At 40.1% G+C, this 27,152-nt stretch overlaps 1 protein-coding gene across 19 annotated transcripts in view; it reads right to left on the bottom strand.

The window, feature by feature from the left end:
• The window catches only part of ADAM22 (ADAM metallopeptidase domain 22), a 215,659-nt gene that overhangs the window by 19,567 nt on the left and 168,940 nt on the right, over window positions 1–27,152 (bottom strand). For all 19 annotated transcript variants that reach the window (XM_084785430.1, XM_084785449.1, XM_084785443.1 and 16 more), the window contains exons 16-26: window positions 26,503–26,574; window positions 26,202–26,294; window positions 24,078–24,158; window positions 22,192–22,242; window positions 21,922–21,985; window positions 18,557–18,662; window positions 15,798–15,917; window positions 12,270–12,438; window positions 10,240–10,354; window positions 6,718–6,808; window positions 2,215–2,232 (exon numbers count right to left, since the gene is read on the bottom strand). In XM_084785430.1, the coding sequence (XP_084641556.1) occupies window positions 2,215–2,232; window positions 6,718–6,808; window positions 10,240–10,354; window positions 12,270–12,438; window positions 15,798–15,917; window positions 18,557–18,662; window positions 21,922–21,985; window positions 22,192–22,242; window positions 24,078–24,158; window positions 26,202–26,294; window positions 26,503–26,574 (980 nt within the window). The remainder of the gene's footprint in view (window positions 1–2,214; window positions 2,233–6,717; window positions 6,809–10,239; window positions 10,355–12,269; window positions 12,439–15,797; window positions 15,918–18,556; window positions 18,663–21,921; window positions 21,986–22,191; window positions 22,243–24,077; window positions 24,159–26,201; window positions 26,295–26,502; window positions 26,575–27,152) is intronic.

Genomic DNA, 27,152 nt, shown 5'->3' on the forward strand with positions numbered 1-27,152 from the left:
CCACTGGCTAGTCCTGGACTGTCTCTTGCAGGAACTGTTACACTCTTGTTTTGAGAAATATCATGTAAGGTATACTAAGTCATGTTGACAGTGCATGAATATCACTGGAATATGGAGAATGCAAAAAAAGAAAAGAAAGAAACCAAGAAAGAGTTGGGAAAAAATATGCAGAGTCCATGAACAGAAAATAAAATGGATAAAACGGATACGAGATAAAGAAAGGAGGTAGGGGAAGAATTCTGTTTAAAGTGAAACCACAGAGCAAAAGGTGGGCTCTGGTTACCACGTTCCTCGTGATCACAGTGACCATCTGTGGTTATTTCAAACAAAGGGAAAGGTATTCAACCAAACGTGATGTTTTATAAATTTAGGTTCAGCAAGTGTTCCTCATCCTATTTGTACTTGCAAACCTGTATTTGAAAACTAAAATTTACAACTTAATGCTGTCATGCACTATGCAATTATTCCCTAAGAAATGATATTATTAACTGGGAGGAAAAGGTAGAAATTGTCTTGCCTGGAGGTTTAAACAAAACAAAAAGGTAAGTAGCCATCAACACCCAAGGCTTCTTCTCTGTGGAGCCATGGTTCCATGGTTCCCATGGCACCAGAGGGTGCCAAGTACTATTGTGTGAGTGTTGGGGGTATACTTGCAGTAAAGTCCCAGAACGGGCTTTCTATTGCTTTTGTTCAACAGGAAGTTTGTTATCTGATTCACTTATAGAAATGCAAGCCTGTCTTCTCCCAAACTCTGAATATAATGCCCAATGGGACATCTCTGAGCCATTTGCATGTTATGGCCACCCAGAAAAATACCCATATATTTAATATTGCTTGAAGCACTAAATGCCATTCACATTTGATCAGCCAAGAAGAGCGTATGGACATCAACCTGGCTGCTGACTGTGGCTGTCCTTTCACTTGACTACAGTGTTTTAAGGATTACAAAGAACCCTGATGCTACCACTGAGACAAGTTAGCAACTCTCCTACATTACACAGTAACTAACTCCTAACTTCTTGTCGCCACAGAACTCCAAAGGCAATTCCTAATTTAAAAGTAAAAATAATGTCAAAATTCTTGGCTTTGGTTCCTAGCACCTTTGGAACTAGATGGGTTTTTATTTGAATGATGGTGGATAATTTTATAAGGCTGAAAATGTATGCTGTGCCTGTTGGTCCAACAATTGCCCCTCGAATCATTAATGCATATTTCCCAAAAGAAGAACCATAAAGGTACTTTACTGCAGAACTTCTTGATCTAACATCCACCCTTTGTTGCTCTCTACTTTGAGAACTATTATACCAAACATCATTGTTTATCATCAACCACAGAGAGAGTCTGCAAAGGTCTCACCACATTTATCTATTCCTAAGCTGCTACAGGCACTCAATGGGACAAAGGAAAAATTAAAGGAATCTGTGCAAATGCTCTGAATCCTGAGCTAAACAGTATACGATGTGTAATACCTGGTGTGGGTTTATCTGTTTCCAAGTAACACTTTAGTTTTTTTTTTGTACCAACAGCAAGTAGACGTAATACTTTTCAAAATATGAGGCATGAAGTATCTATCTCAGTACTGGGTCAATTTAGACAAAACCAGCAATTCTTATTAAAACTCATGACTGCTCTATCTTTCTTATACTGTTGGCTAAATGTAGGTAACAAGGTTATGCTAAATAGTTGTTTGACTTTCTCTGTAGTTTTTACTTCATAACAGCACAGGAGGCATAATTGCTCAGGCATTTGAACTATGCAAAATTCTCTCTTTAGCTATTTTAGGGTTACACATAATACAGAAATACTTTCTTACATAAAGAAAGCTGGCCCACAAGTGCAAAACATCTCCTTGGGAGCAACAAATGATAAACTCTGTACCTTATGAAAGTTATTACTACAACAACAGTAACAAAACTAAATTCCCTCAGATAGTATTAGGTAATAAGAGCATTATAAACATGAAGGAAAGCCAATAAACTAATGTAAACAAACATGACAACTTAACATAAAGGAATTTTGTTTTGATGAGAAAAATCTATTTCTAGATATGTATTGTTCTTAGAAATAACAATTTTAATTATTATTTCAAAATCATAAAAGATCAAAGTCATTTATTACATAAAACACAAAAATGAAACTGCATGTATGAATTCCAACAGTGATACAAAGAGTTAAACCTTTCAGCCACATATTCAGGTCACCGTCATCACGTACCTCTGTTCTCGATAGTTTCTGTTCATAGACAGAAGAAAGGAAAGAACAAAGCATTAGTTCCCTACAGAAGCACATGAACAGAGCAGCAAACATAAAAACCCCAGCATTCACCGAACCATCCTCCCTAGCGCAATTTGAACTGTAAAATTAAAATGAGGAACATATAGAACATTTCACTTTATCACAGAGCAAGGTGACACCAAAGGGTTAGTGACAATGTTGTCAAACATTTGCCCGTTTTAAGTTATTATTTATTTAATTTAAATAATAACTTATTGTTTTTATTTAATGTACAGCTGTGTTTTGCCTGCATATATGTATCTATACTATGTATGTGCCTACTGCTTTTGGAAGCCAAAAAATACTACTTAATCCCCAGGAACTGGAGGTACAGATGGTTGTAATGCACCATGGAGGTGCCTAGACCCAAACCTACCTCTTCTAAAAGCACAGCAAGTACTCTTAACCACTAAGCCATCTCTCCAGCCTAATTCTCTATCTTAAAAGCACAAGTTAAGCTGTAATTATTAAATAGTAACTGTTTCCTCAATATCAGTTGTATGGTACCAAAATACTTAACAATGATCTAGAGCCGATCTTACTGTTTCTGAATTTTGTTTATCTATTTTTACTTTCTGTGTATGTGTATTTTGCCTGCATGTGTGTCTGTGCACCATGTGTATAGTGCCCATGGAACCAGAAGAGAGTGTCAGATCCCTGCAATTAAGAACTAAAAATGGGCTCCCTGGAAGAACACCTAATTCTCTTAACCACTAAACCATCTCTCTAGCTTTGTCAATTCTATTTTAAATATAGGATTGTGTGTGTGTGTGTGTGTGTGTGTGTGTGTGTGTGTGTGTGTGTGTAGAGAGAAAGAGAGAGAGAGAGATGATATACAATAGTTTTAATTGATAGATATAAATGAATGAGTGCTGCTTTAAATGGCAAAAATAATACATTTATTTACATGACTACATTTCATAAAAATAAGTCTTCCTTTACTCCTACTGAAATACAAACATCAAACTACAGCAATTATCGCTTTTTCTAAGAAGTCTCAGCAGAGAACAGGTAGGTATGCCAGAGCACTATACTCATCACGTGTGGTCAACAAACATGCATTAAAATACAACTGGCCTTCATAAGTATTAATAACTTCTTACTCAAGCTTTACACTGAGTGTATTGGCTCACAGTTTAGTTACTGTTTTTGATTTGACCACGAGCAAAATAAACTCATGTGACTTTCATAATAGACTAATCTTAAAATTTTGTACAGAAGCATGTGATAATGCATTAGCAGTACTTTTTTTTAAGTCAGTGCCTTTCTGTCTTGATGTTACTAAACATTAATATTTTTGAAGGCATATTAGAAAGTCCAATGGCTGGGTCATTTGGAGTTCCAGCCCTGACAATCAAGCATAAAGCTTCCACTCTGTCAGCTGAACCTACCATTAGCGGTGTAACGCTGACACAGGCATGCAAGGTAAACGTGACAACCTCATGGTCGTTTCCAGCCTGCTACCTGTCAGATAGGGGACTCACAAGCCTGGCATCTCTCTATGAAGTGTGTCTTACTTTTCAATCTCATTCTGGGAGCTGAGCCACGTAGCTGCAAGTGAGTATTCTCTGCTTCCTATACCCTACCCTGAGGCTTGCAGAAACAGTAGAATGTTTTATTGAAAGAATTAACATGAAAATGGCTTCCCAAATGCACAGTCCATTTTTACCTTCAAACAGAGTACAAATATATATAGTCATAGTTTAATTCTTCCACTAAAATTTCTACATTCTCTATTTCTATTTCTGAGTTAGGTATGGTATTTTAAGCCTTTAATCATAGCACTTAGGCAAAAGCAGGTACATCTCTGAGTTCAAGGTCAGTCTGTTCTATAAAGTGAGTTCAAAGCAAGCCAGAACTACAAAATAAGACCCTGTCTTACAAAACCAAACCAAACCAAAACATATTCTGAATAAATTTTAAAACTCTAAAACTTTGATTTTAGGTTCAAATTATTTCTAAGAGGAATACTACAATATGAGTGAGATCTTTTTTCTTATCAGTCTGCAAAATGTATCAATTTAGAAATATTAAAAAAATTTTAATCCCCCGCCACCCCACAAAAAAAAAACAGGTAATTTCTATAGACAATAGTAATTTCATTAGCAATAGGTATGTTTTGGTTTCATGATTTCTGAGCAGCTTGTTTTTCCGGATGATACAAATGAAATATCCACCTGTATCAGTAAGTGGTAGAAACTCAAACATTCTAGAACATTTTTCCTGTAACCAAGTTAAATCATTGAGCTACAAGAGCACAGCAGTGCTGAGATAGGCAGGAGTATGTGTGTCCTACATCAGAGAAGCTGAGAAAAGAAGAGAACTCCCAGACACCGCCCATTTGCTTGTGGTAGGAAGAAAGGCTTTCCTTTCAGACAAACAAGCTTACAAGTGCCTAAGTCACGGCTCACAAATGGAAGCGTACAGGATGCTCAAACATATTGGACATCTGTTTTATCTGATCGAGGGCTAGCTACTGATTTAATCAGGGCAAAGCCTAGCCCGATGCTGCGAGCTCCTTTTCTAGGCTATCTATGTACAGGAGCCATGACACTTCACTACACCGTCTGTGTTTTTCTGTTAATATAGCCATCCATAACTGGCTTCCCAAATTTTAATGATTGCAGCATACATGCAGTAAAATAATTGCTCTCCCTTTTCAGTAAAACACTTGCAGGGTTTCAATTTTACAGACAATTGGTGCATATACATTTAAGGGGGTCTCCTTTGATTTCACTAGTTTCAGGCCACAGTAGATGACAATCATACTGTTTATTGTGAGGCAGTCACTGCTATGAATGTTTGACATAGAATAACCCACAGAACAAAGACAAGTTTATAGAAAGGACAGAGTGAATTCTAAACTTAAAACAATTTTAAAGATTTACTTATCTATAACTGTGTGCATGTGTGTGTTGTACATATGTGCATGTGAGTGCAGTAGCCAAAAGAGGTTCTTAAATCCCCTAAAGCTAGAGATACAAGCAGTTTTGAGTCACCTGATGTGGATGTTGCTCTATTAAGAGCAGTGTGTATTCTTAATAGAGATACTGAGCCATCTCTCTGGCACCAAACTTAAACTGTTTTAATTCCTAATTAGTGATCTACATTTGCTCCACAAAGGAGTATGCCATGAAATGAAGTTAACACTCAGAATCTTCCAAATGAAAAATCCCAGGACCAGGCATTGGATAGGATATTGCCAGAGACAGCAAAATAAATTTTTAAGTTGAAATATTGAAAAGAACTATTGATCTGAATGTTCCCCAAAAGTGTTTATGTTGAACCCCAAGCAGCATTGCTTAAAAATTGCATCTTTAGAAGGTAATCAGATTATGTGAGTTCTGATCTCATCAATGGATTGATCCATTTCTGGATTCATAGTACAGTAGGTTTTTTTTTTTTTTTTTTGGAAGAAGGCTTAATATAGCAGTGAGCTTTTTCTTTAGTGAGCAGCTTTCCACCACCACGGTCTTCACCACGGTCTTCTGCCTTGGCCCAGGCTCAAAGCAACGGGGGTCAAGTGACAGTGGGTGGGAGACTCTCAAACGTAAAATGCAGTGAACCTCTCCTTTCTCTAACATTTATATATTAATATATCAAGGTTCTATTTTGAAGACTTACAATGTAAAATTTGAGAACAGTTACTTAGCAAATGTCTATGGCTACTAAATAGTCAAAAGTAATATATCTGTCAACTTTTGAAAATTAAAAAAATTCTATGCTGTGGTTTGAAGTTTTAAAAGGAATTAAGTACCTAGATTTTGCAGATGAAATTAAAGTTTAAATTTTGAATCTCACAAGAGTATGTTCCTCACAGCAAGAAACTCATGTATACTAATGGCTATTAGGACAGAGGGGTTTTGCCTTCAACATGCTACATGGATGCAGTAAGCATTCACTCACAACTGAGTCTCTTTAAGGATCTTAAAAAACACCACTCAATACTTTCAGAATAGAAAAAGAGTTGTTTGAAAATCTAAAATGGGATAATTTATCACTGCTTCTAATCACACCAAGGGCTGGAAACCACCGATTGTTGGACCAGACTGATTTTCAACGCAAATATAAAGGAGATGATAACCTTTCAGTTAGCATTTAATTAAAATATTTTATAACTATACTTAATACATTTCTAAATTCTCTCTCTTCCTCCCTCTCTCCTTTCCTGGCCCTCTCTCTCTGTGTGTGTGTGTGTGTGTGTGTGTGTGTGTGTGTGTGTGTGTGTGTGTGTGTGTGTGTGTGCAGTGACCCAAGGATGCTGGAAGATGGTATCAGATCCCCTGGATCTGACATTTGCTTATGGTCCACCACACTGGTACTAGAAAAAAAGCTGAATCCTCTACAAGATAAGTTGGCATTTTTACCCACTGAGCCACCTTTCCAGCCCTTATTCAAAATATTTTAAAGTTTATAGTACTAATACTAAAAAGTTTGACTTACTTATAGCCCCAGGCAGTTATTCCTAATATGAGGGCCAGCACTAAAATGGTGCCAGCAATTATTCCTATTATGATATTAGTGCCAGCAACACCTAGAAGGGAAAACAAGAAGGAAAAATCAGTGATGTGAAAATCTTGCAGGAATTTTGTTCTTTGTATCTGTAACCATCACGCTAACACTATCATGCTTTACATTAAGACTTAGCATGTCTGCCAACCCTTCCTGTTCCTCCAGGGATTCAAACAGGGGCCAATAAACATGAAGAACTACTTTTTAAAAAAAGATTTATTTATTTGTTATTATATATACAGTACACTGTCTGCATGTACACCTGCAGGCCAGAAGAGGGCATCAGATCACAGTATAGGTGGTTGTGAGCCACGATGTGGTTGCTGGGAATTGAACTCAGGACCTTTGGAAGAACAGCCAGTGCTCTTAACCTTTGAGCCATCTCTCCTGCCTCCTGAATAACTACTTCTAAGCAGTGCCTTTTGCAAAGCCTCTGAGGCCTGCTCTACCAGAACTACCCCCATTAGACTCTGTCCACCTCCTTCTAACACTCCTTACAATCCTCCCAGCTGTTCCCAACAGCACCCAGTCCCCTTGGCTCCATATCCAGGCCCACAACTACTGGCAGAAGACTCCTGTTCTACAGGAGACCATGCTAGTCCCAGAACTCAAGAGACCACATGGGTAACTGGAACCCTAGAGGTTACCTTGGTACCCAGAACCCCAGAATCACCCTACTCTACCGGAGGTCACACCAGTACCTGGAACCCCAGAGGCATGCCAAGTTCCCAGAACCCCAGACACAATGCCAGCACACAAAAACCCAGAGGTCATACAGGGTGTCAAAACCCTGTGAAGACACCCTGCGGGACCTGAGGAGTCACTGGTCACCAGAACCACAGGACACTCACACCAGACGAGCAGAGAGGAAACAGAAATCAAGAGGAAAACATCCAACAAAAATAAACTCAGAAATCGGCACCTTAACACAAAATTACCAGAAACCCAGAAGCCTAGAGGCCAGTGTAAAACACCATCAACAAGAGCCAGGGCAATATGGCTCCACCAGAGCCCAGCTATTCTACTACAAGCCCTGGGTATTCCAACTCAGCTGAAACACAAGGAAATGACCTCAAAACCAAATTTATAAAGATGAGACAAGCCCTTATAGAGGAAATAAATAAATTCCTTAAAGAAAGGCAAGAAAAACAATCAGGTGAAGGAAATGAATAAAACTGTTGACAACCTGAAAGTGGAAATAGAACAGAGATCCGACTCTTGACACTGCCTAGAGGGTCAGGATCCTGAGGCTGGGTATCCCAGGGACTTACAATAGAACCAAAAACAACTGGCAAAAAGAGAAGGAGGAGGAGGAGAAAGGAGGAAAAAAGATAAAGAAAAAGAAGCCAATGAAATGATGCCTAATGATATTCTGCTATACTCTTAGATTCGTGCCTAGTGAAACTGTCATCAGAGAGGCTCCAGTCAGCAATGAATAGAGAGAGATGCCGAGACTCACAGCATTAGGCAGAGCTCAGGGGATCCTCTGGAATTGGGGGAGGAAAGATTGCAGGAGACAGAGGATCAAGGACACCACAAGAAAACCCACAGAGTCAACTAACCTGGGCTCTTAGGGGCTCACAGAGACTGAACCAACAATCAGGGAGCCTGCATGAACCTGAGCCAGACCATGTGCATATATGTTACAGTGTGTAGCTCGGCCTTCTTGTAGGACCTCTAACAGTGGGAGCAAGAGCTGTCTCTGACCCTTTTGCCTGTTTGGGGGACCCTTTTCTTCCTACTAGGCCACTTCTTCCAGCCTCAACATGAGGGGAGGTGCCTAGTCTTACTACAACTTGACATGCCATGTTTGGTTGATGTCCCTGGGAGGCCTGCCCTCTTCTGAAGGGAAATAGAAGAGGAGTGAACTGGAGGAGAGGAACAGTGACAGGGACAGACTGGAAAAAGAGGATATAATATATAAGAGAATAAAATAAATAACATTTTTTTTAAAAAAAGAAAGAAAAGAAAAGCCACTAAGATCCAGGTTCTATAAACATTCTTGTGTTCACATTGACCTTGGGAGCAAGTGCCACACAGCCATTTACCATCACTGTTGGAGGACATCAAATGTTTAACCACTCTTGGACTTTATTGAATTCATATTACTAAGATTTTAAACCTGTATAGATTATTTAGATAAGTACATATGTTTGTTCTTAGCCTTGGGGCGTGAGTGGACTTTGGGCACCAAGCATTATTCCTTGTAAAAGGAGCCACAGATGAGCGTGGTGGCCCACACCTTTAACCCCAGCACTCAGGAAGTAGAGGCAGAGGGATCTCTGTGAGTCTGAGGTCAGTCTGAGAACAGCCAAGGCTACACAGAGAAACCCTGTCTGGGGGCCGGGGAGCCACAGAATGATATGGTGTAAGTGTTTACAGGAAAACTTTATCTCCAAAGTGTGAGATCTTTAACTGCCTGCACTTTAATCTCCTCTTCTACTCTTGGTCCAATAAAGATGTTAGAGCTGCCTCTCCTGTCATGTCTGACTCATGTCCTCAGACCCTACTACCTGGCTTCTATGCATCTCAAAGTTTACACTATAGAAATCAGACTCTTTAACAAAGCATATTTTTAAAAGCTTCAAGATCAACTATTTTTTCTTATTTATTCAATTCAAACATATGTAATTATCCATATAAAGTGAATACTTTACTTTTTTTTTATTATTTTATTATATGTTTATGAGTGTTTGGCCTGCTACCAGATGAGGTGAGATGGGGGCGTCAGGTCTCCTGGAACTGGAGTTAATGGAGAATTGAAAACCATCACGTGTGTCCTGGGAAATGAACCCTGGTCCTCTGTGAGAGCAACACATCTCCCTAGCTTCTGAGACACCACTCTACTTTCTTAATTTAAAAGGAATGTTAGAAAATAAAAACACAATGAAAAAGCGATATGAGAACCTTGTGGGAGCAAGAAGGGGCTCCCGGGAGTGAGAGGAGGATAAGGGGGGGTCGGAGGGACAAGTGTGACTGTGTGTGTGTGTGTGTGTGTGTGTGTGTGTGTGTGTGTGTGTGTGACTGTGTGTGTGTGTGTGTGTGTGTGTGTGTGTGTGACTGTGTGTGTGTGTGTGTGTGTGTGTGTGTGTGACTGTGTGTGTGTGTGTGTGTGTGTGTGTGTGTGTGCGTGCACATACGCGCACGTGCTAAAAAAATAAATTAATTGAAAATGCTAGGGTTTGTTCATAGCCTCAGGTAATTATAACAATTGAAGATTTTTTGAAGTAAGACAGAATTATGCGAAGTCAGTAGGCTAAATTATATGCAGTATGAGAAATCTTTACAATTTAATGAAAATGATTGGTTTCACAAGGTAAACACCACTCGTTATGTAGATACCATGTGTTTTTGAGTTATGATAAAAAAAAAAATCTCAAATACAAATGCCCATAGAGACAACCTCTCTTCTGTTGTATATAAATATGACACCATACCAGGTTCGATACCTACCATTGCCAGACAGGGTGATGCCAGTCTTTGCATCATCATTTTGAGGAAAGTGTGTGCTGCAGTCGGCACCTGTCCAGTGCCTGTTGCACACGCACTTGAGCTCATTGCTGCAAACCTAAAATCCAAAGGTGGGCAGCAGAAATGTCAGTTCTCTGCTACGGAGAAGCAAATACACACTGACTTAGAATTATTACGCATAGGATTTGATGAAACAACAGTTGTGCTGTTTTACTACTAATTGCTTTATTTTCAACTCCAATACTTTAAAAAGGATTTTCTAGAATCTAAAAATTAACCAAAAGGAAATATGGACCTTTAAAAGAGAAATTAATCTAGTCTAAAAAGCAGATCAATGGAATTATTGTTTTGATTTTTATTAAATGATATAAGAGCCTATAGACTATGCAGAAATATATGGTAATTATCCAATACAAAAGAATTTTTGTTTCCAAAGAAAGGGTCTTTATCTAAAATGTTATTAACTTTTTGGAAGTAGAAGGAGATAAAGACAAGTCAAAGGGGTAGGGATATACATCTCAGTGGCAAAACTCTTGCCTAGCACGGGGAGACCCTGGATGCAATCCCAATTCTGCAAACAAAAGAGGGAAAGTCCAGACCTCTTCCCACTTGCCATGTAAGCCTCATAACCTTAGTTCAATCCAGGAATCCATGTATCAGAAAGGAGAGAACTTATTCCTCCAAGATGTTACCTGACCTCCACAGATACCATAGTGCATGTACACACAGGTGAATGTACACACACTCGCGCACACCATGTACACATAGAATAAAACGCTTTTGATTATATAGGATAACACCTCTGTATTACACATGACTACTGCAAATCACTTTATGCTATGTATTATCCTACTTATATTACCTTACTCTTATCACTCTATTAAATTAAGCACTAACAAATGAAATCATGTTTTGTTTTAGCATGTATTTAAAATTTATTAGCAGGATGATAAAAATGAATTCATTTTTCACTTCTTTGGCCCCACAGAAACTATTTTCCCTGAATCCTCCGAATGACTATAGGAAGGAGATAAAACAACCCCTCTTACGGTACAGGATCAGAGCTACACGTCTACGTGTCTTCTCTTTCTCGTGTGCCATTAGGATTTCCTGTTCTCTGGCAAATAGTGACAACTGGTTTCTGATTGGCATGTGAATCCTTGGCATAGCTCTCAAGGACATTTGATACCATAATATAAATGACGAACACTTCAAATTCCAAAACAAGGCCCTGTGCCTCAACTGAATATTTCAGCCAATTCAATCAAAGATTCTGAAATACCAGCAAAAAGGAAATCACAGGACATGCTAACAACAGAAAAAAAAAATCAAGGCAACTGCTAGTAAGGAATTCCTGATGAAAATGAGGAAACTGGATATATTCGTGGAGGGTTCATTCACGGAGCACAAGTGCTTGACCCATAACTGAGATAAGACGTGTGCTATCCAATATACAAATCTGAAGGAGCAGAGCTAAATGTCTAAAATACCCTCTTCCTGTTTATCCACAAACAGCACTTTCCTGGTGATTTTGTTAGTTGCAAGTTTTCACCTCAGCTGTCATTTCTGGTGTGGTTATTTATGGTCAGTGTTGAATCACCAGTACCCAGATGACCCAAGTACTTAAATACTATGTTTACCTATACACTTAAATAAATTAAGAGTGGCTCACTCTTCCTTCTTCACTCCCCACTTTAAAAAAAAAATCCATTGTAGTATGCTTAAATTCATTGCCTAAATCACATGCCGAAAACCTGTCATTATACTTATGGCATCCTATTAGCATAAGAAAGAAGAATTTGATTAGAAAAATTACTATTTTTCTTATTCTCAGACTTAATATTATTATCAGAAAAAAAATGTTCAAGTAGCTTTGATCAAGTTGGTGTTCACATGCCAATCAGAAACATGAATAATCACAATATCCTTAATTACGCAGATGTTACAGGATTCTATACTTCTGTAAAACAGGAGAAGTGGATGGTTCTCCAGGGTGAGGTTCTGACACTTACTCCGTTTCCTGAACAAACAGTGCCTGCTTTACTGCTTGAGCAAGTGCTGAAGTTGAAGGAAGCTACAGGAAGACACCTGTGTTCCAAGCACATCATCTGAGGCCCACAGGGCGTCCCATCTTCCACATAGCCAAGGTCAACGTCTTCTTCAAGCTTAACATGGCCCCCACTAAAAATAAATTGGAAGCGAAAAGAAATTGGGATTCCATTAATTCACACTTATCTTAAATAGGCAACATCCTGTCTTTGTCTTCATTATCTAATGGGCCAGTAGGCAAAGGATGCTTACATTCTTGGGTTTTTGTTTGTTTGTTTGTTTGTTTGTTTCATTGAGATAGGATTTCAAGTAGCTCAGGCTGGCATCAAATTATTAATGTGAAGAAAACTGCCCTGAATGTTTGCTTTTCCAGCCTCCATCCCTCAGATGCCAGTTTTATAGGCATACATCATCATACCCAAAAGTATCTTGTAAGTGTAGGAAGCAGAAGAAACTTTTGATCTAATTCTCTTCAGAGATAATTCTATTATTTAGAATTTAAGTAAAATTATTACAGTAAGGCCCAGAGCAGAACTAGCCTGATTATTTTTCCCTGGATACCATGTGCAAGTCTAATGGGTCTACTAAGTAGGCTTCAAGATTTCAAGTATACTTCAAATAAGGATCAGAATTGGATTTGATTTAAACTGCTCCCAAATACTGTATATATACAAATTCTATTTGGTAATGACAAAACTATTGTATTCATTGCTCAGTATAGCATGCTCAAATGGTTTCTTTTTCTTTTTTTAATACATTTTATTAATTTATTCATATTACATCTCAATTGTTATCCCATCCCTTGTATCCTCCCATTCCTCCCTCCCTCCCATTTTCCCCTTACTCCTTTCCCCTATGACTGTGCCTGAGGGGGACCTCCTCCCCCTGCATATGCTCATAGGGTATCAAGTCAAATGGTTTCTTTTATAATTAAAAAGTATCAACAAAAGTTGAAAATGCATATTCATAATTAATATTTTCATATGACGACTTGCCAATGATAGTATGAACATTTCTATGTTAATTTTTATCAAAGTTATTTGTACGTGTGGAGTCAAATATATGAACTCGTACTTTGTGTCCATGTTTGTATTCATGTGTTTATGCACATGTGTGTCTGAGTATGCATACATGTATGAATGTGTACAAGGGGAGAAGCCAGAAGTCAACACTGAGTGTGCTTCTCAATTGCTCTTCACCTTCTTTTTTTTGAGACAGGGTGTGCACACTGAAAGTAGAGCTCACTAGGCTGGTTAGCCAGTGAGCCTCAAGGACCCTTCTGTCTGTAACTAGCAGCACTCGGGGTAGAAGGATGCACTAATGTGTTTGAATTTTTTACATGGGTGCCATGGGTAAAAGAGATGGGACTCCGGTCCTCATGTTTAAATAGTAAGCACTTTACCAAACTGAGGCACTTTCAACATTAGGTAAACTGGTTTCTTAAATGAAATAAAGCAGTTATCCGTGCCTCACAGCCTTCCTAGGAGAAAACCGCTCTCTACACCCTTGATTCTTTGCTATTTTTGTGCCCCAAAAAAGTTTATATCATACTAACATTTTTTTTTTAATTTCAACTGTGGGTATTATCAATCAATTTCTCTATATACAATAAGAGAATTCATCTCTTTTTCCCCCTTAATAGTTCTCTTTTCCTTGTTATTTCATCATAAACTTTACTTAATCAGTAGCAAATATGTATTTAATCCAAACACACTGGCCTTTAATCCCCACTGAGAATGAAGCTGAGCATCAGTTCATCTTCCTGTGAACATCTCTCTGACGGCCCGTGCCAGCTCCTCCCTATCTGTCTGGTTTTTGCTCTGTACCTGGCCTAGAGTTGTCAACCCTGAGCTCCTCTCACTTGCAGCTTCATAGGACACTCTCTCTCTCAGTGGAGACTCTGATTCATCTACCCCTTGCCTTTTTCTTCCTTTGTATAACCTTCACCTTTATGGGATATAGCTGTTTCATTAACTTTTTGAAGACAGGTGTAGGAGAATACCTTTTGGAGAAATCTGCATGCTAAAATGTCATTTTCTATTCTCAAGTACGTCTGATTTTTTTTTCTTTTTTCTTTTAAAGATCAGATCTTGTTGTGTAGTCCAGGCTTATCTCAGATTCCTTCTCCTCATTCCTCAGCCCCTGGGTGCTGGGATTAGAGGTGTGCTCCCAGAGCCCTGGCTTGCATCTGATACATCACTGTAATTTATAAATAACTGTCCAGTGTCTTCTGATCCCCTGGAATCCTGCTGATAAGCATTAAGCCGCTCTAGTCCCTGAGCCACCTCTGTGGAAACTCGATGACTCTTCCCTCTGCCCGGTGGTACTTCCACAATGACGTTTGCACCTGGCTCTGACGTCACTCCTTGACAATTCCCTCCTTACTCTTTCTCTGTTCTTATTTATTTCTATTCTAATTGGGGAGTTCTTCCTTTTCTTTTCTTTGGTGTGGCCCTATTTCCAGGAAGACCATTTTAACCACTAGGCGTCACTTCTGCTGTTGTATTTTAATCTAACAGAATCTATCCCCTCCATGGTCTGTTCGATTAAAGTAGAATGCTGTTTTTTCCATTCCATGATAAAACGTCTCTGGGTTTTCTGTTCACTTTGGTTTTTCATGCTAGAGACTTTTTTTTTTTTTTTTGCTTGCCTGTCAGCAACGACTAGAAAGATGACTGGAACTTCCAGGGTATTCTAGGTGAGCATCCCGTGAGGCTGAGCTGCTTCCTTATGACCCTGGTGTCAACCCTTCGATGAAAAACCTCTTTTATTCTCTGTGGAGACGAAGCCTGACTCCCCAATGGCAGGGTGGGCCAGCCCTTTTGTGGCTGAGTCAGCAAAGGAATCTATGCATCGAGGTCCTTCTTCCCTCCAAGCTTCCAGATAAATAAACAGTTTATTTAAAAACCTTCCATGAAACTCTTCTAATCCCTCCTTGGACATCAGATTATGCTGCCAATTTTGGTGTCTTCTTACACACTAACAGACACCTAGGAGTGGGGGTCAGCTTTCCTCTAACTGACCTACAAATTCAGCTTCCTCAGAAGGCTCTCTTAGGTATGAGCACAGTCATTTGTACATATCCCAGACGTGGGTTGTTCCTGCCTCGACTCCATTTTTGATATTTCCTGCAGATATACAACTTCCAAAGAAAACTTAACTTTGTGGGACTTCAGAAAAAAGTAAACTGAAATGCAGACTTGTGGTGACTGCCTCTATTTGGAAGTCCTCTTCACCTTGGTAAGAAGGAAATGCAAGCCAAACCCTGCAGGGCTTTCCTGAGCAACTAAAGGTAATCCCAGCAACCACACAACCATGCACACTCGTCACTCTTACCAACTTTTCATTCTTTTCTGTGAGGATTTACACAATCACATTTATGAACTAGATTCGAGCTCAGACTACGCATATGTACATACACTGGAAGCAGAAGTGGGTCTAAGCTGGGAAGTAAAGTGACCAATGAGATCACAGAATGGTTACATGATTACCTGCAGTTTAATGTTCTTCCTTGCTGCACAACAACTGTAGATGTGATTTCACCATCAAGCTCTCCAAGCCTTGGGATATTGCCAATATTTGTACACAAAAGGTAACCACAAAGTACATCCCTGTGTTAAAAGAGCACCGGTTACTGACTTGATCTCTTCCCAAGAGACAAAGCAAAGCTTGTACACTTGGAGGAATGTCATCTTTCTGGTTGGTATTTATTATCCATCAGCTATATTATTTAATGTGTTATGCTAGGCAAAATAAAATGTGCCCATGTTGGTTTGGCTCCTGCTCTCAAAACTGATTTCTCTAAAACTCCAACTGGTGATCCAAAATTCTAATAACTTCCTAGTTTGTCTTCTATTATTGCCCATCAGTTCAAATCTTTGTTCAAGAAATTTTATTCATCAAAGACACATTTTTACCAGAATGATTTGCATAGAGCGTACTGTGGGTATAATAAACTTGTTTAGTGTTGGGTGAGAGAATGAACTTTGCTTCAGCATTCTTCTGTACTGTAGCTGCTTCTGCATCCTGTCTCCCAAAACCAAAGAAGTGTTCTATTGCTCACAGAGGCCCAACCACAAAGCCTTACTACCCTTCTAAACACATCATGTATGTTTAGAAATTAACATATAGGTTTCTGGGATTAAAATATTGCTTTTATCAAACACATTTTTGTTATCAACAGTGATACCATATACTTACGCAAAAAATCTGATAAACATTAAGCTGGGTGGTGGTGGCATATATCATTAATCCCAGCACTCAGGAGGCAGAGGCAGGTGGACCTCTTTGAGCTCAAGCCCTGCCTGGACTACAGAGCAAGTTCCAGGACAGCCAGGTCTACACACAGAAAAACCCTGTCTCCAAACAAAACAAAAAACAACAACAACCAATTAATTGATAAACACAGCAGTAAAATCACATATGGAAATATCAGACTTTATATAATGGATTACAGAGAAAAATTGGGACCTGCATTTATCACTAATGTACAAAAGATAACTTATTCTTTAGAAGTATTTTAAACATAGAAATATATGTAAGCATAAAATTATATTGAAAATATTCTTATGTCTTATAAACAAAATACAGAAAAAATATTCAAATCTTCTTTAGTTTTATTTACACACAGTAATGTTTGTAATTTAGAATCTATAACAAAGCCAGATATGTCATTTATCTGCATGGGAATTCCACTATGAAAGAAGACACGGCACATGCATACGCATGTACAAATGAAGAGATGAGGACCAGGGCCGTGAGAATAGCATAAGGCCTGTGCCTGTGAGAGTCCAGAGGGGAACTCGGAGAGCCAATCAGGACATAATCTAGAGAGAAAGTGTTTTCCAAATGGGCCTTAAAAACAATGAAGGCATTTCTCTCTGGTGCTGGTATAGACGTAAAGACTGCTCCTAAGGAACGCACAGCTCACACAAACACATTAACACGGGGCAGGTGCTGTAAGTGTTAGGAATAGTAAGGCTTGCTAAGAGTTTGTAGGAACAAAGAGGAAAAGACAAAAAATGTGGTTTGGCACAAACCAGAAAAGAGGTCCTTTTGGGGGGTGGGGGGTGGGATAGGGTCTCACTAAGTAGCCCTGGAACTTACTGTGCAAACTCAGAGCTCCATCTCCCTCTACTTTTCAAGTGCTGAGATTAAAGGTATGCACTACTATGCCCAGCCTGGGGTTCCATCTTATTTGTTAATTAGGATTACAGACTTTCAGCTGAAAAATTAAGAGTGCATTCTGGTGCCAGAATACCAGATACTAATTCTTTTTTTTTTTTTTTTTTTTTTTTTTTTTTTGGTTTTTCGAGACAGGGTCTCTCTGTGTAGCCTTCACTGTCCTGGACTCACTTTGTAGACCAGGCTGGCCTCGAACTCACAGCGATCCACCCGCCACTGCCTCCCAAGTGCTGGGATTAAAGGCGTGCGCCACCACGCCCGGCACCAGATACTAATTCTTTCTCCAGTCCTAGCTACATGATATTAGGCCCAGACACTGATTTCGCCTTGGTTTCTTCATCTATAAAACGAGAAGACTGGCATGATGCGTAAGTGGCAGGCTCATGGAAGACAGCGGAAATGCACAGTCACTATATGGTAAGTACTACTCTGTTAATTGCCTGTGTGGACTAATGAAATTTGAGCAAAGAATTGGCATATTCAAAGGGATTTAGAAGATTATTCTGGTAATAGGATACTTGAGAATTGCATTAGATAAAGCTTAAGGGATTTTGTAGTAGTTAGAGCTGTAGGGCTTAGCTGTGCTAATGAAAATGATAATGGAAATAAAAGGATAAATTCACAGTAACTGGTAAAGAGCAAAGGAGAAAAACAACCATGATTTGTGTTTGGACAACATGCAGGAATCAATTAATCGTATCTACATGGGACAGTGAAACATTGAGACATTGAGCGAAGACAAGAGGTAGTTTAGAAAAGTCCCAGCTAGCTAATTCATTTGGCAGCATTGGTTATGGTGGCTTTCATCTTCCTTAAACTTGAGGTGCTGGGAGGCACTGTCTAGGTGAGAAAGTGTGGCAACTGCGCCGATGACCAAGCCCCAAAGAAAGAGGTCCAGGTGCATGTCAGAACTGTGGTCCTTTGTGATGCTGGAGCTCTGGAGAGAGATGTGTAGAGCACACAAGATAGCATGCTTTATTAACCACCCCCAAGAAGCGCATCCCACGTGGAATTTATGCCTGTGCACTGAACGACAGAAGAACTCCGGGCTGACGTGATCGCTCACCGTTTGTTGCACTGTATCCAGGTGTCTTTGTCTTTCCCACAGTTTCCCTTCTCAGTCCCTTCGATATTCAGCTTCTCATAGCAGTACCTGTCGGCCACTGTCACCTCTGCAGCAGAACAGAATGTCCCATCAGTAATGGAGGTAACACGAGGCAAGGGAAGCTGCAGTTGAAGGACCCTGGTTCACTCCGGTGTTACCAATGACAAGAAACAAGCATCACTTAGAAAGGGCGTGCCACATCACAGGCACGGCTTGGGTGCATCTTCCATGGAGCCTTATTTGAAACTGGAGAACAAGTATATGCAGATTTTCGAGGGGAGTTAGACTACGTACTGTAAGAATACTCCAGGACCTGTAGGGGATGGCGCTAACTTTGAATACATATTTTAATCTCAGTAACTAATGTGTAAATTCTCAATCAGAAATGTTATTAATAAAAGGGCAACATTATTCAAATATGATCAGATTCAGTATGATCAGATTCAAGAAAGAGCAGCGTAATTTCTACCTTGCTTACTAATTCTATTTTTTATTTAATTAATTTATTCAGATTATAGCTAAATTGTTATTCCCTCACTTGAATCCTCCCGTTCTTCCCTCCCTCCCTCCCTCTTTCACCTATTCCCCTCCCCTAGGTCTGTGACCAAAGGGGACCTCCTCCGCCTCCATATGGTCACAGCCTATCAGTTGTCATCCTGGTAATCTGTTTATCCTTTCTCTCAGTGCCACCAGGCCTCCTCACTAAGGGGAAGTGGTCAAATATAGGGCACCAGAGTTCATGTCAGAGTCAGTCCCTGCACTCCACACAACTGTGGAGAATGTCCTGTCCATCCACTAGATCTGAATAGAGGTTCAATGTTTACTGCATGTACTGTCCTTGGTTGGTGCAGTAGTTTGAGCAGAACCCCTCGGGTCCAGATCTATCCATCATGATGTTCTTCTTGTGGGTTTCTAGGACTCTCTGGATCCTTCTATTCCCCCATTCTCCCACACTTCTCTCACCTAGTGCCCAATGGGAAGTCCCAGCATCTATCCCAATCTCCTGGTAAGTGAAGACTTTCCGGGGACACCCCTGTCGGGCTAGTGTCCAATTATGAGTGAGTATATACCATGTGAGTCTTTCTGGGTCTTAATTGATGTAAAAAACACTTTTATCTTGCTTTCAGATGAGACTGAGTTCATGCTAAATCTTTAAAAGCAAATCAAATTTTAAGGCATCTTTAGAGGTTTTGATATTTTCTGAAGCCAGTGTATCAGAGTCACCTGCTAGAACAAAATGATTTTCCAGCCAGCCAGGATAAACTTACTAACTCAGCAATAGGGAGACAGAGACAAGAGGATTAGGAGTTCAAGATCATCCTCCATTCAACAGGAGACTCAAGGCCAGCCTAGGCTACATGAGAGCCTACTTGGGGGGAAAAAAAAGCAAAAGCAAACAAACAACCAGGAACAAAGACTTTTGTAAACTAATCAAATGCCAATTGGTGATACAGGCTAAGTATTGCTAATCCAAAATCTGAACTGCTTCACATTCCAAGACTTTTTAAGGGCGAACAGGATCCCACAAGTGGAAAATTTTGTGACCAGGCTGAAGAGATGGCACAGTGACTGGCACATGTGCAAGCATGAGGACTCGGATTCAAATCGTGAACAAAGCCAGCAGTGGGCATGCATATGCCTGTACCCCAAAGCTACAGGGGCAGGGACCTGAGGGTCACTGGGGTTTGCTCGATGTCAGCTTAGCTCCTGGTCCAGTGAGAGAGAGACCCTGTCTCAAGAGAATAAGGTGGGGAGTGATAAGCAGGACACATGATACAATGTCCTCTTCTGCCTTCTGTGAATGCACAGGTGTGCACACCTGCACATATACATGTTCATATCACACACACATACACACACACACTAAATACATACATACATATTTTTAAATACCCATGTCCTGATCTAATGTAAAAAGTCTCAGTAAAAACACAGATGTATTAGGAATATTAAGCTGGGCGGTGGTGACGCACGCCTTTAATCCCAGCACTCGGGAGGCAGAGGCAGGCAGATCGCTGTGAGTTTGAGGCCAGCCTGGTCTACAGAGTGAGTCCAGGACAGTCAAGGAAACACAGAGAAACCTTGTCTCAGAAAAAAAAAATATTATATAAAACTATCCTCAGGAGGTGTGTGTATATATGAAACACAGATGCATAGCATGCTTACACATGGGCCGCATGCTCAAGATATCTCATTGTCTATACACAAGTATTCCCTGACTTAAAGCTCCATAGTGTACACACTTGTGGTACCAGGCATTTCAGATAAGGGATACTCCAGCGGCACGTACTAAACAGCAGCTAACAACAGTGCTGGTTCCTCACCTGTTTTGCTCAAGCAGACAACACAAAAATGGTGTCTATTTGGTGAAAATCTGCATGACTAAGTTCTTTCCTCATCTCAATGCTTCTCCAGACACCCCTGTCCTACAAGCACTGCAGCTACTATCGATGATACCGAAAGGTTATGGTTCGTTTTATGGCTCTTTCTAGTACAAATTATCTTTCAAAAGAACTTTGAATAATCCAGGCATGCTAGCACATGCCTACAATCTCAGCACTAGGGAAGTTGAGGCAAGAAGCTTACAAATTCAAGGTCTGACTGGCTGGACTACATAGTAATACTCCTCCTGGGGGGAAAACTTTTTAAAGAGTTTAGAACAAAAACATCTTCCAAATATATTGGTTATAAATTCTCCGGAAAAAATATATATAATGGAACATTTAAATATAAATTTAGATTTGGTAAAATGTAAATACTATTATTTAAACATAAATAGTAAATATTCTCCTCTAAAACTCTGACAGCTTTTATAAAGAATAACATTACCATTTATGTCCTTTCCAGGCAGGCTACTTCAGCACAAGGTCACCTATAGCTACAAAAGCCAGCTGGAGCTTAAAGAAGACAATAGGGGCAAAAGCAGCTCTATTTAAAGTGTTTAGGTCTAAGGCAAAGATGCCCTACCCAGAGACCATGTCCATCCCATACGGCCAAGCAAGGCCATATGGGAACTTTTGCTCAAGGGCACCCAGCTGAAATCAAGACTGCTCTATTCTCCAAGCTGTGCACCAGGTGGGTTCGCCTCCCTGACAGCAAAGGCACCTTCTGCCCCATCCACAGGCACTGCCAACTAGCCAGGCAGTGTAGGGCCTCCGCTTCTCAAAGAAGGTGCCTGTCTTCTAGAAGCATGCTCCTATCCAATCCTGGTGCTATTGTGAAGCTCCCAGTTATGAAGTGGTCAGCAGTTTGCTTCCAGCCCATGTGTCCTTATAGGAGTGTGCCAACGCTTGTGGGAAAACGACCGAGCCACATGACTTACTTACTTTGCCCCCAGATGTATTTGCATTGTCTATCTCTGGTTTTGCACCTTCCTCCAAAGCAAATTCCCTAAAACAGAACAAAGCAAAAAAGTGAATACCCATCAGTGCATTGCTATGCTGGACAATGGAAAAAGAACAGACAGTTGGGGACCATAGCCCATGAATGTTGTCTTCTGAGTGGATTATGAACCATTCAAACTGATCTTGTTGAAATTTTAGTATTTCTTTCATTCTGGCACCCATGGGAATTTCAGGTGAAAGTGAGTGGCCTACCTTAGTACCATCACAGGAATATCCATCCATTTTATGCACATTGGGGGAACACTAGGAAGAAAAAAACAAACCATCACCGAAGCTCAGACCAAACATAAGGCTGAATCCAATCTTGGTAATGCTCTCACTTTATAAAATCATGGTTGATGAGACACCAGTTCCCTTAAACTATAAATAAGAGCTGAATGTTAAAGGAAGGCAAGAGGAAATACAGTTGCCGAGCATGCCTTTAAGAAAGTGACATTTATCAGAGGTAAAACTAATGGCACAGCTACAGAAGAAAAGACCTTACGAGAGTGGCTTGGTAGATAACATATGTATTAGCATATGCTTCATCCAGATACGCTATTCCTTAGAAAAGAAAACAAGGCTTAAGACAAGAGTGAGGAACAGGCCCCCATCAGTGAGGTCGTAAGCATAATTTCCTGCCTTTTGCCACAAGAAGCAGTACAGCCTTGCACTGAAACACTGGGAGTACAGGACACAGCGGAGAAAGTAAGGGCAGGAGGATGCGGCCAAGCAAAGTGAAATATGTCTGAAAATATAGTATGGACTCTGATTATTTTGTAAGCAAATTTTAAAAATAAAAACAAAAATCATTTTTAAAAGAAAAAAAGGTATGGGGAAGACTTTTAAAGGAGGGGGAAAGACCCAAGTTTCCTCTTGATATTAACTTTGGAAGAATCGTTATACGTCATCCAACTATTTTTCCTTGAAGTAACTTAAAACTCATAAAGTACTTGGCGAGGACACAACCAACCATATAAAATGCATTACTACAGTGAGTAAAAAGACATAGTTATTTAGTCACTTGGGGAAAAAGGTCAGTAGACAACGACAGAAAAAAGGTGCGACATGGAAACCACCAAAATGCAGCCCCTTTTACTCTCTAAAAATCCCTCGCTACCTTTTTCTATAAAACCAGTAAAATGTAATTAGATTACATTGTTTCTTTATTTTTGCCACATAAACTTCCTCATATCATTGATGTGCAATTTTACAGATATCAATTATAATGGATGTGACATATTAAATGAAGATAATATTGTACTAGAACAACTGTCTATCATAACCTCTATTAATGTACAGTGTCTAACCTAGGCCAACAGAGCCCCTCTGTTAAAGCTGGATTTTGGATTTAAGATTATTTAAATTCCGGCTTATTTATAATCACAATGATACTTATGCCTAGGAGTCTCAGTGGTTATTATTGTCATTAATAATAATAGCATGGAGCACTAACTTAGAAAAACACTGCTAATTACATGGTAAGAAAGGAGAATACTTTTACATGAAGGTCTTGTGGTATCCTCCCAATCAACCATTTTTATCATTCTAGGCACATCACTTTGTAATCTTCCCTCTCTGGAAGCAAAGAAGAATGCTTGCAATTCTTGGCTGCCACACATGGACTTCGGTCGCTACGGTTCTGTTAAATAAGACCAGTTCCCTATGTGCTGTGCAAGCTTCTCTACTAGTCTTGTGTGACCTGGTCACTGCGGAAGTAGAAGATGCCCATCACCATGTCATGAGTGACTCACCTTGTCCCTCCTTCCTCAGTCACAACACGGCCAACTGGGTGGTTATGTTTTCTCTGTTCCTTGGTCATGTCATGAGAGGATTTGCAAAGATAATAATCAAAAAAGATGCTAGCCAATGGTGAGGCAAATGCAAGAGCTGCACATGTACCTTAATGGTAGAGCATTTGCCTGGAATGCACGAGGCCTTGGTTCAGTCCCCAACCCTGTAACCCCCACACACAGAGATTAGTGGATGGGGAGAGGGAAGTGCGATGTGACATCTTGCCTGTTTGTATTTCTCTTGTAATATACCAAAGGTATCCCCTCTTTTGCTTAATTATCCTGAGTAATTATTTTATAGATTACCTGGCTTGAATTTCCTGAACATATTTCCCGAATATCACAGTCATTTACTGCCTCCCGACACACAGTTCCCAGAGCCTGAAACTGAAAAGAACAACACTCAATGTGCAAAACTGTGAAAACATTAAACACTTCTTGTTACACACACACACACACACACACACACACACACACACACACACACACAAGCAAAATGAAAACTGTTTAAAGAGAACACCTTAAATCATTTTAAGTTATTGAACAAACTGCTATTCTAATAATTGCAAGAGATGAGTTATCCCAAGTTCCAGAAATTCTTGCTTTGAGCTTTACCCTTCTTGTTTATACTTTGATCTAGAGATCTTGCTTCTGCCTCTTGCCTTACCTGCCAAGAACTGTAGAGCTACATTTTGTCAAGTAACCATATCACCGTGTACTTTCCAGCAAAGCTGTTTTTCCCAAGCTTTCCTTCCCCTCCCTCTGTCTCGCCTCTATGCATATTTAAATCCTGGCCTCTGCTAATTTTCTATTATTTGCCCCTCTGGGCAGGTCCTGTGGGGGTGCTTGTGTTTTGTTTCAAAGACCTCAAATACTTATGTGATGCCATGGAATCAACCTTGAGCCTTCATGGACTGCTATGCTGCGATGGAACTCATTGTAACAGAGCAGGACAATGCTATCAGAAGCCCGCCCCCATTTCACCTCTCTCCCCTTCCCTCTCCAAAATGATGAACTTGGGCACTGGGTCCATCTATGCATTTGTTCTCCACTCATAGAAACATGCATGGTCTCCCGTTTCTTGATTCCCTGCTCAGAGCCCTCCATGCACCTCAGCCAAAAAGAAAGCACATCTGCATCTCGTGGTGGTACTTTAATCTCCCCTTGAAGAGAGTGCTTCCAGAGACCTCTCCAACAGCTGCCTGTGACACAGCACTTGCATGGAACCAAGAACCAATGCTGGCAGGGCCAGGGCTCCGCAGGTCAGCTGTGCCTTCCTCTGAGGCAGCCTCTGAGGGTTCCTCAGCACCCTCATATCAGAGTAGCCCAACTATCAAAATCAGCATCACTGTGCTTGTGCCAACCCCCAAAGAGTACTAATCAGTGCTATCTAAAATAGCGGTATCAAACAGCGGTGATTTTGCCCCAAAGTGGCCATTTTAGGACATCTGGCAACATTTTTGGTTGTCATGACTGGGGCAGTTCTTCCAGAATGTAATGGGTACAACCCAAGGATATTGCTAACATCCTATAAAGCACAAGACACAACCCTGACTACAGTCTGTGTTTCTTATTCTTATCCACCCAAGAATGTTGGTGCCAGCCAAGGAACCCAAATTTAAGATGATGTGAGTCAAAAGTGTTTAGCCCGAAGAAGACAGTTACCATGACAAGGTTTATGCACCACCTTTAACTTGTTTAAGCCATCCAGTAAGCAAATAATCATTGTATGTACCTAAGCAAATAATCATTGTACGTGCCATGCATGTTCATTTACCCACTCATCAAACACGTACTGAGAATCTGTACCAATGACTGTGCAAGTGTCTGGTTCTACTGTATAAAAACATAAAACTAGAGACAGGTGGCTCCTAAACCTCAGAGATAACAGCATATTATTATCAGGTAATAGATAAGGAAAAGTAAGCCCTAAACAACATTTAATCTTGATGTAAAAGTTTTAAGTGTTTGGAGGTAAGTCTGAAGACGCTGTGGGGAGGGTGAAATGGGACAGGAGATAAAGATACATTCTCAACTCCATGTCACAATCCATTCCTCTCGATCCCTAAGTGGCTATTGCTGACAGATGCCCCAAGCGGGACAGAAAAGAAAGAGTGTACTGGATATCTTCTACTCTAAGATTACCTAACACATGGTTCTCTTTAAAGCACCTGCGTCATAGGGAGTCAGGATGGGAGGGCAGTCTCTGACAAGTAACAGGAGTCAGGCCCCACTTCTCTTGTATACTGGTTTTAAGACATCAGGTAAGCTATTAGATGGGATGCTAACAAAAGCCACCCTTCAGGAGCCTTCAGGAGGACCTTGCAACCACTAGGAAGCCAGTATTTGCTATGCGTTAGACAGTGCTATTAGGGTATACACGCGTCGCCTTAACGGTTTAAGCACATGTCGCTTTGGCCAGTTATTTACCTTGCACTTTTTACAACAGAGGCCATCACTGCACTGAGAGTCCTGGGTCAAGGTGCATTTCTTACAACACTCTGCTCCTTCAAGGGCACATTCCTAAGGAATATAAGCAGTGGCAAAACATTAGGAAATACTGTCAGTTTCCCAAAAGTGCCAGGATATTTTTTTTTTAAGTAAATGTTCAAACTCGTAACAATCACTCGTTCACAAATCCTAAAAAATTTCTAGATGTAATGCTTGATATTATCTTGAGAGCATGGAGCTGGCTACCTCCAACCAGTCTTCAACATGGCGGGGGACTTACAGCAGTGGTGCCACAGTCACATTCCTCTCCAGTTTCAATGAAGCCGTTTCCACACTCAGGAGGATCAAGAAGCTGAGGGAAGGAAATCAAGAAGAGGCTAAAGTACAGAAACATCAGTATCAAAGGTGCACATGGGGCTGACGCCGCAGCAGCAGACCCGGGTATGTGCTGTCTACTCTAACTATATATTTTTATTTACCTTAAAGCAAAAAGTACAACTTTACAAGTTGGAACATTAGAAGACCAATTTTGGTTTCTATTTTAATATTCAGACTTAGTACTGTGTATTTGTTTACATTACATATACCAAGAGCAGTCTAGTAAATGTCACCAAAATAAAAGATGATTTAGCCATTAATAAAAACCAAGCCAGTTTGACATCTGAAAAGTCCACTGCAATGAGAAAGTAGAAAATTTGGAGTAAGGAAGCCTAGATTAAAATCTTAGCACTGGGTAACACACTTAGTCCTGTGCTTAACAGCAGAGCACATGTGTGGTATGAGAGAGGCCCTGGACTCCATAGCCAGTAATAAAACACAACACAACACAGGACAATGAAAGAAAACAGAAAATGACAAAACCTTGGCCCAACTACATAGCAGAGACTTTACTACCTCAAACACCAGCTCCTTAATTAGTTGTCTAAAATA

This window comes from Acomys minous (assembly GCF_964271855.1).
Source record: "Acomys minous genome assembly, chromosome: 6".
In the NCBI taxonomy this organism is placed as follows: Eukaryota; Metazoa; Chordata; class Mammalia; order Rodentia; family Muridae; genus Acomys; species Acomys minous.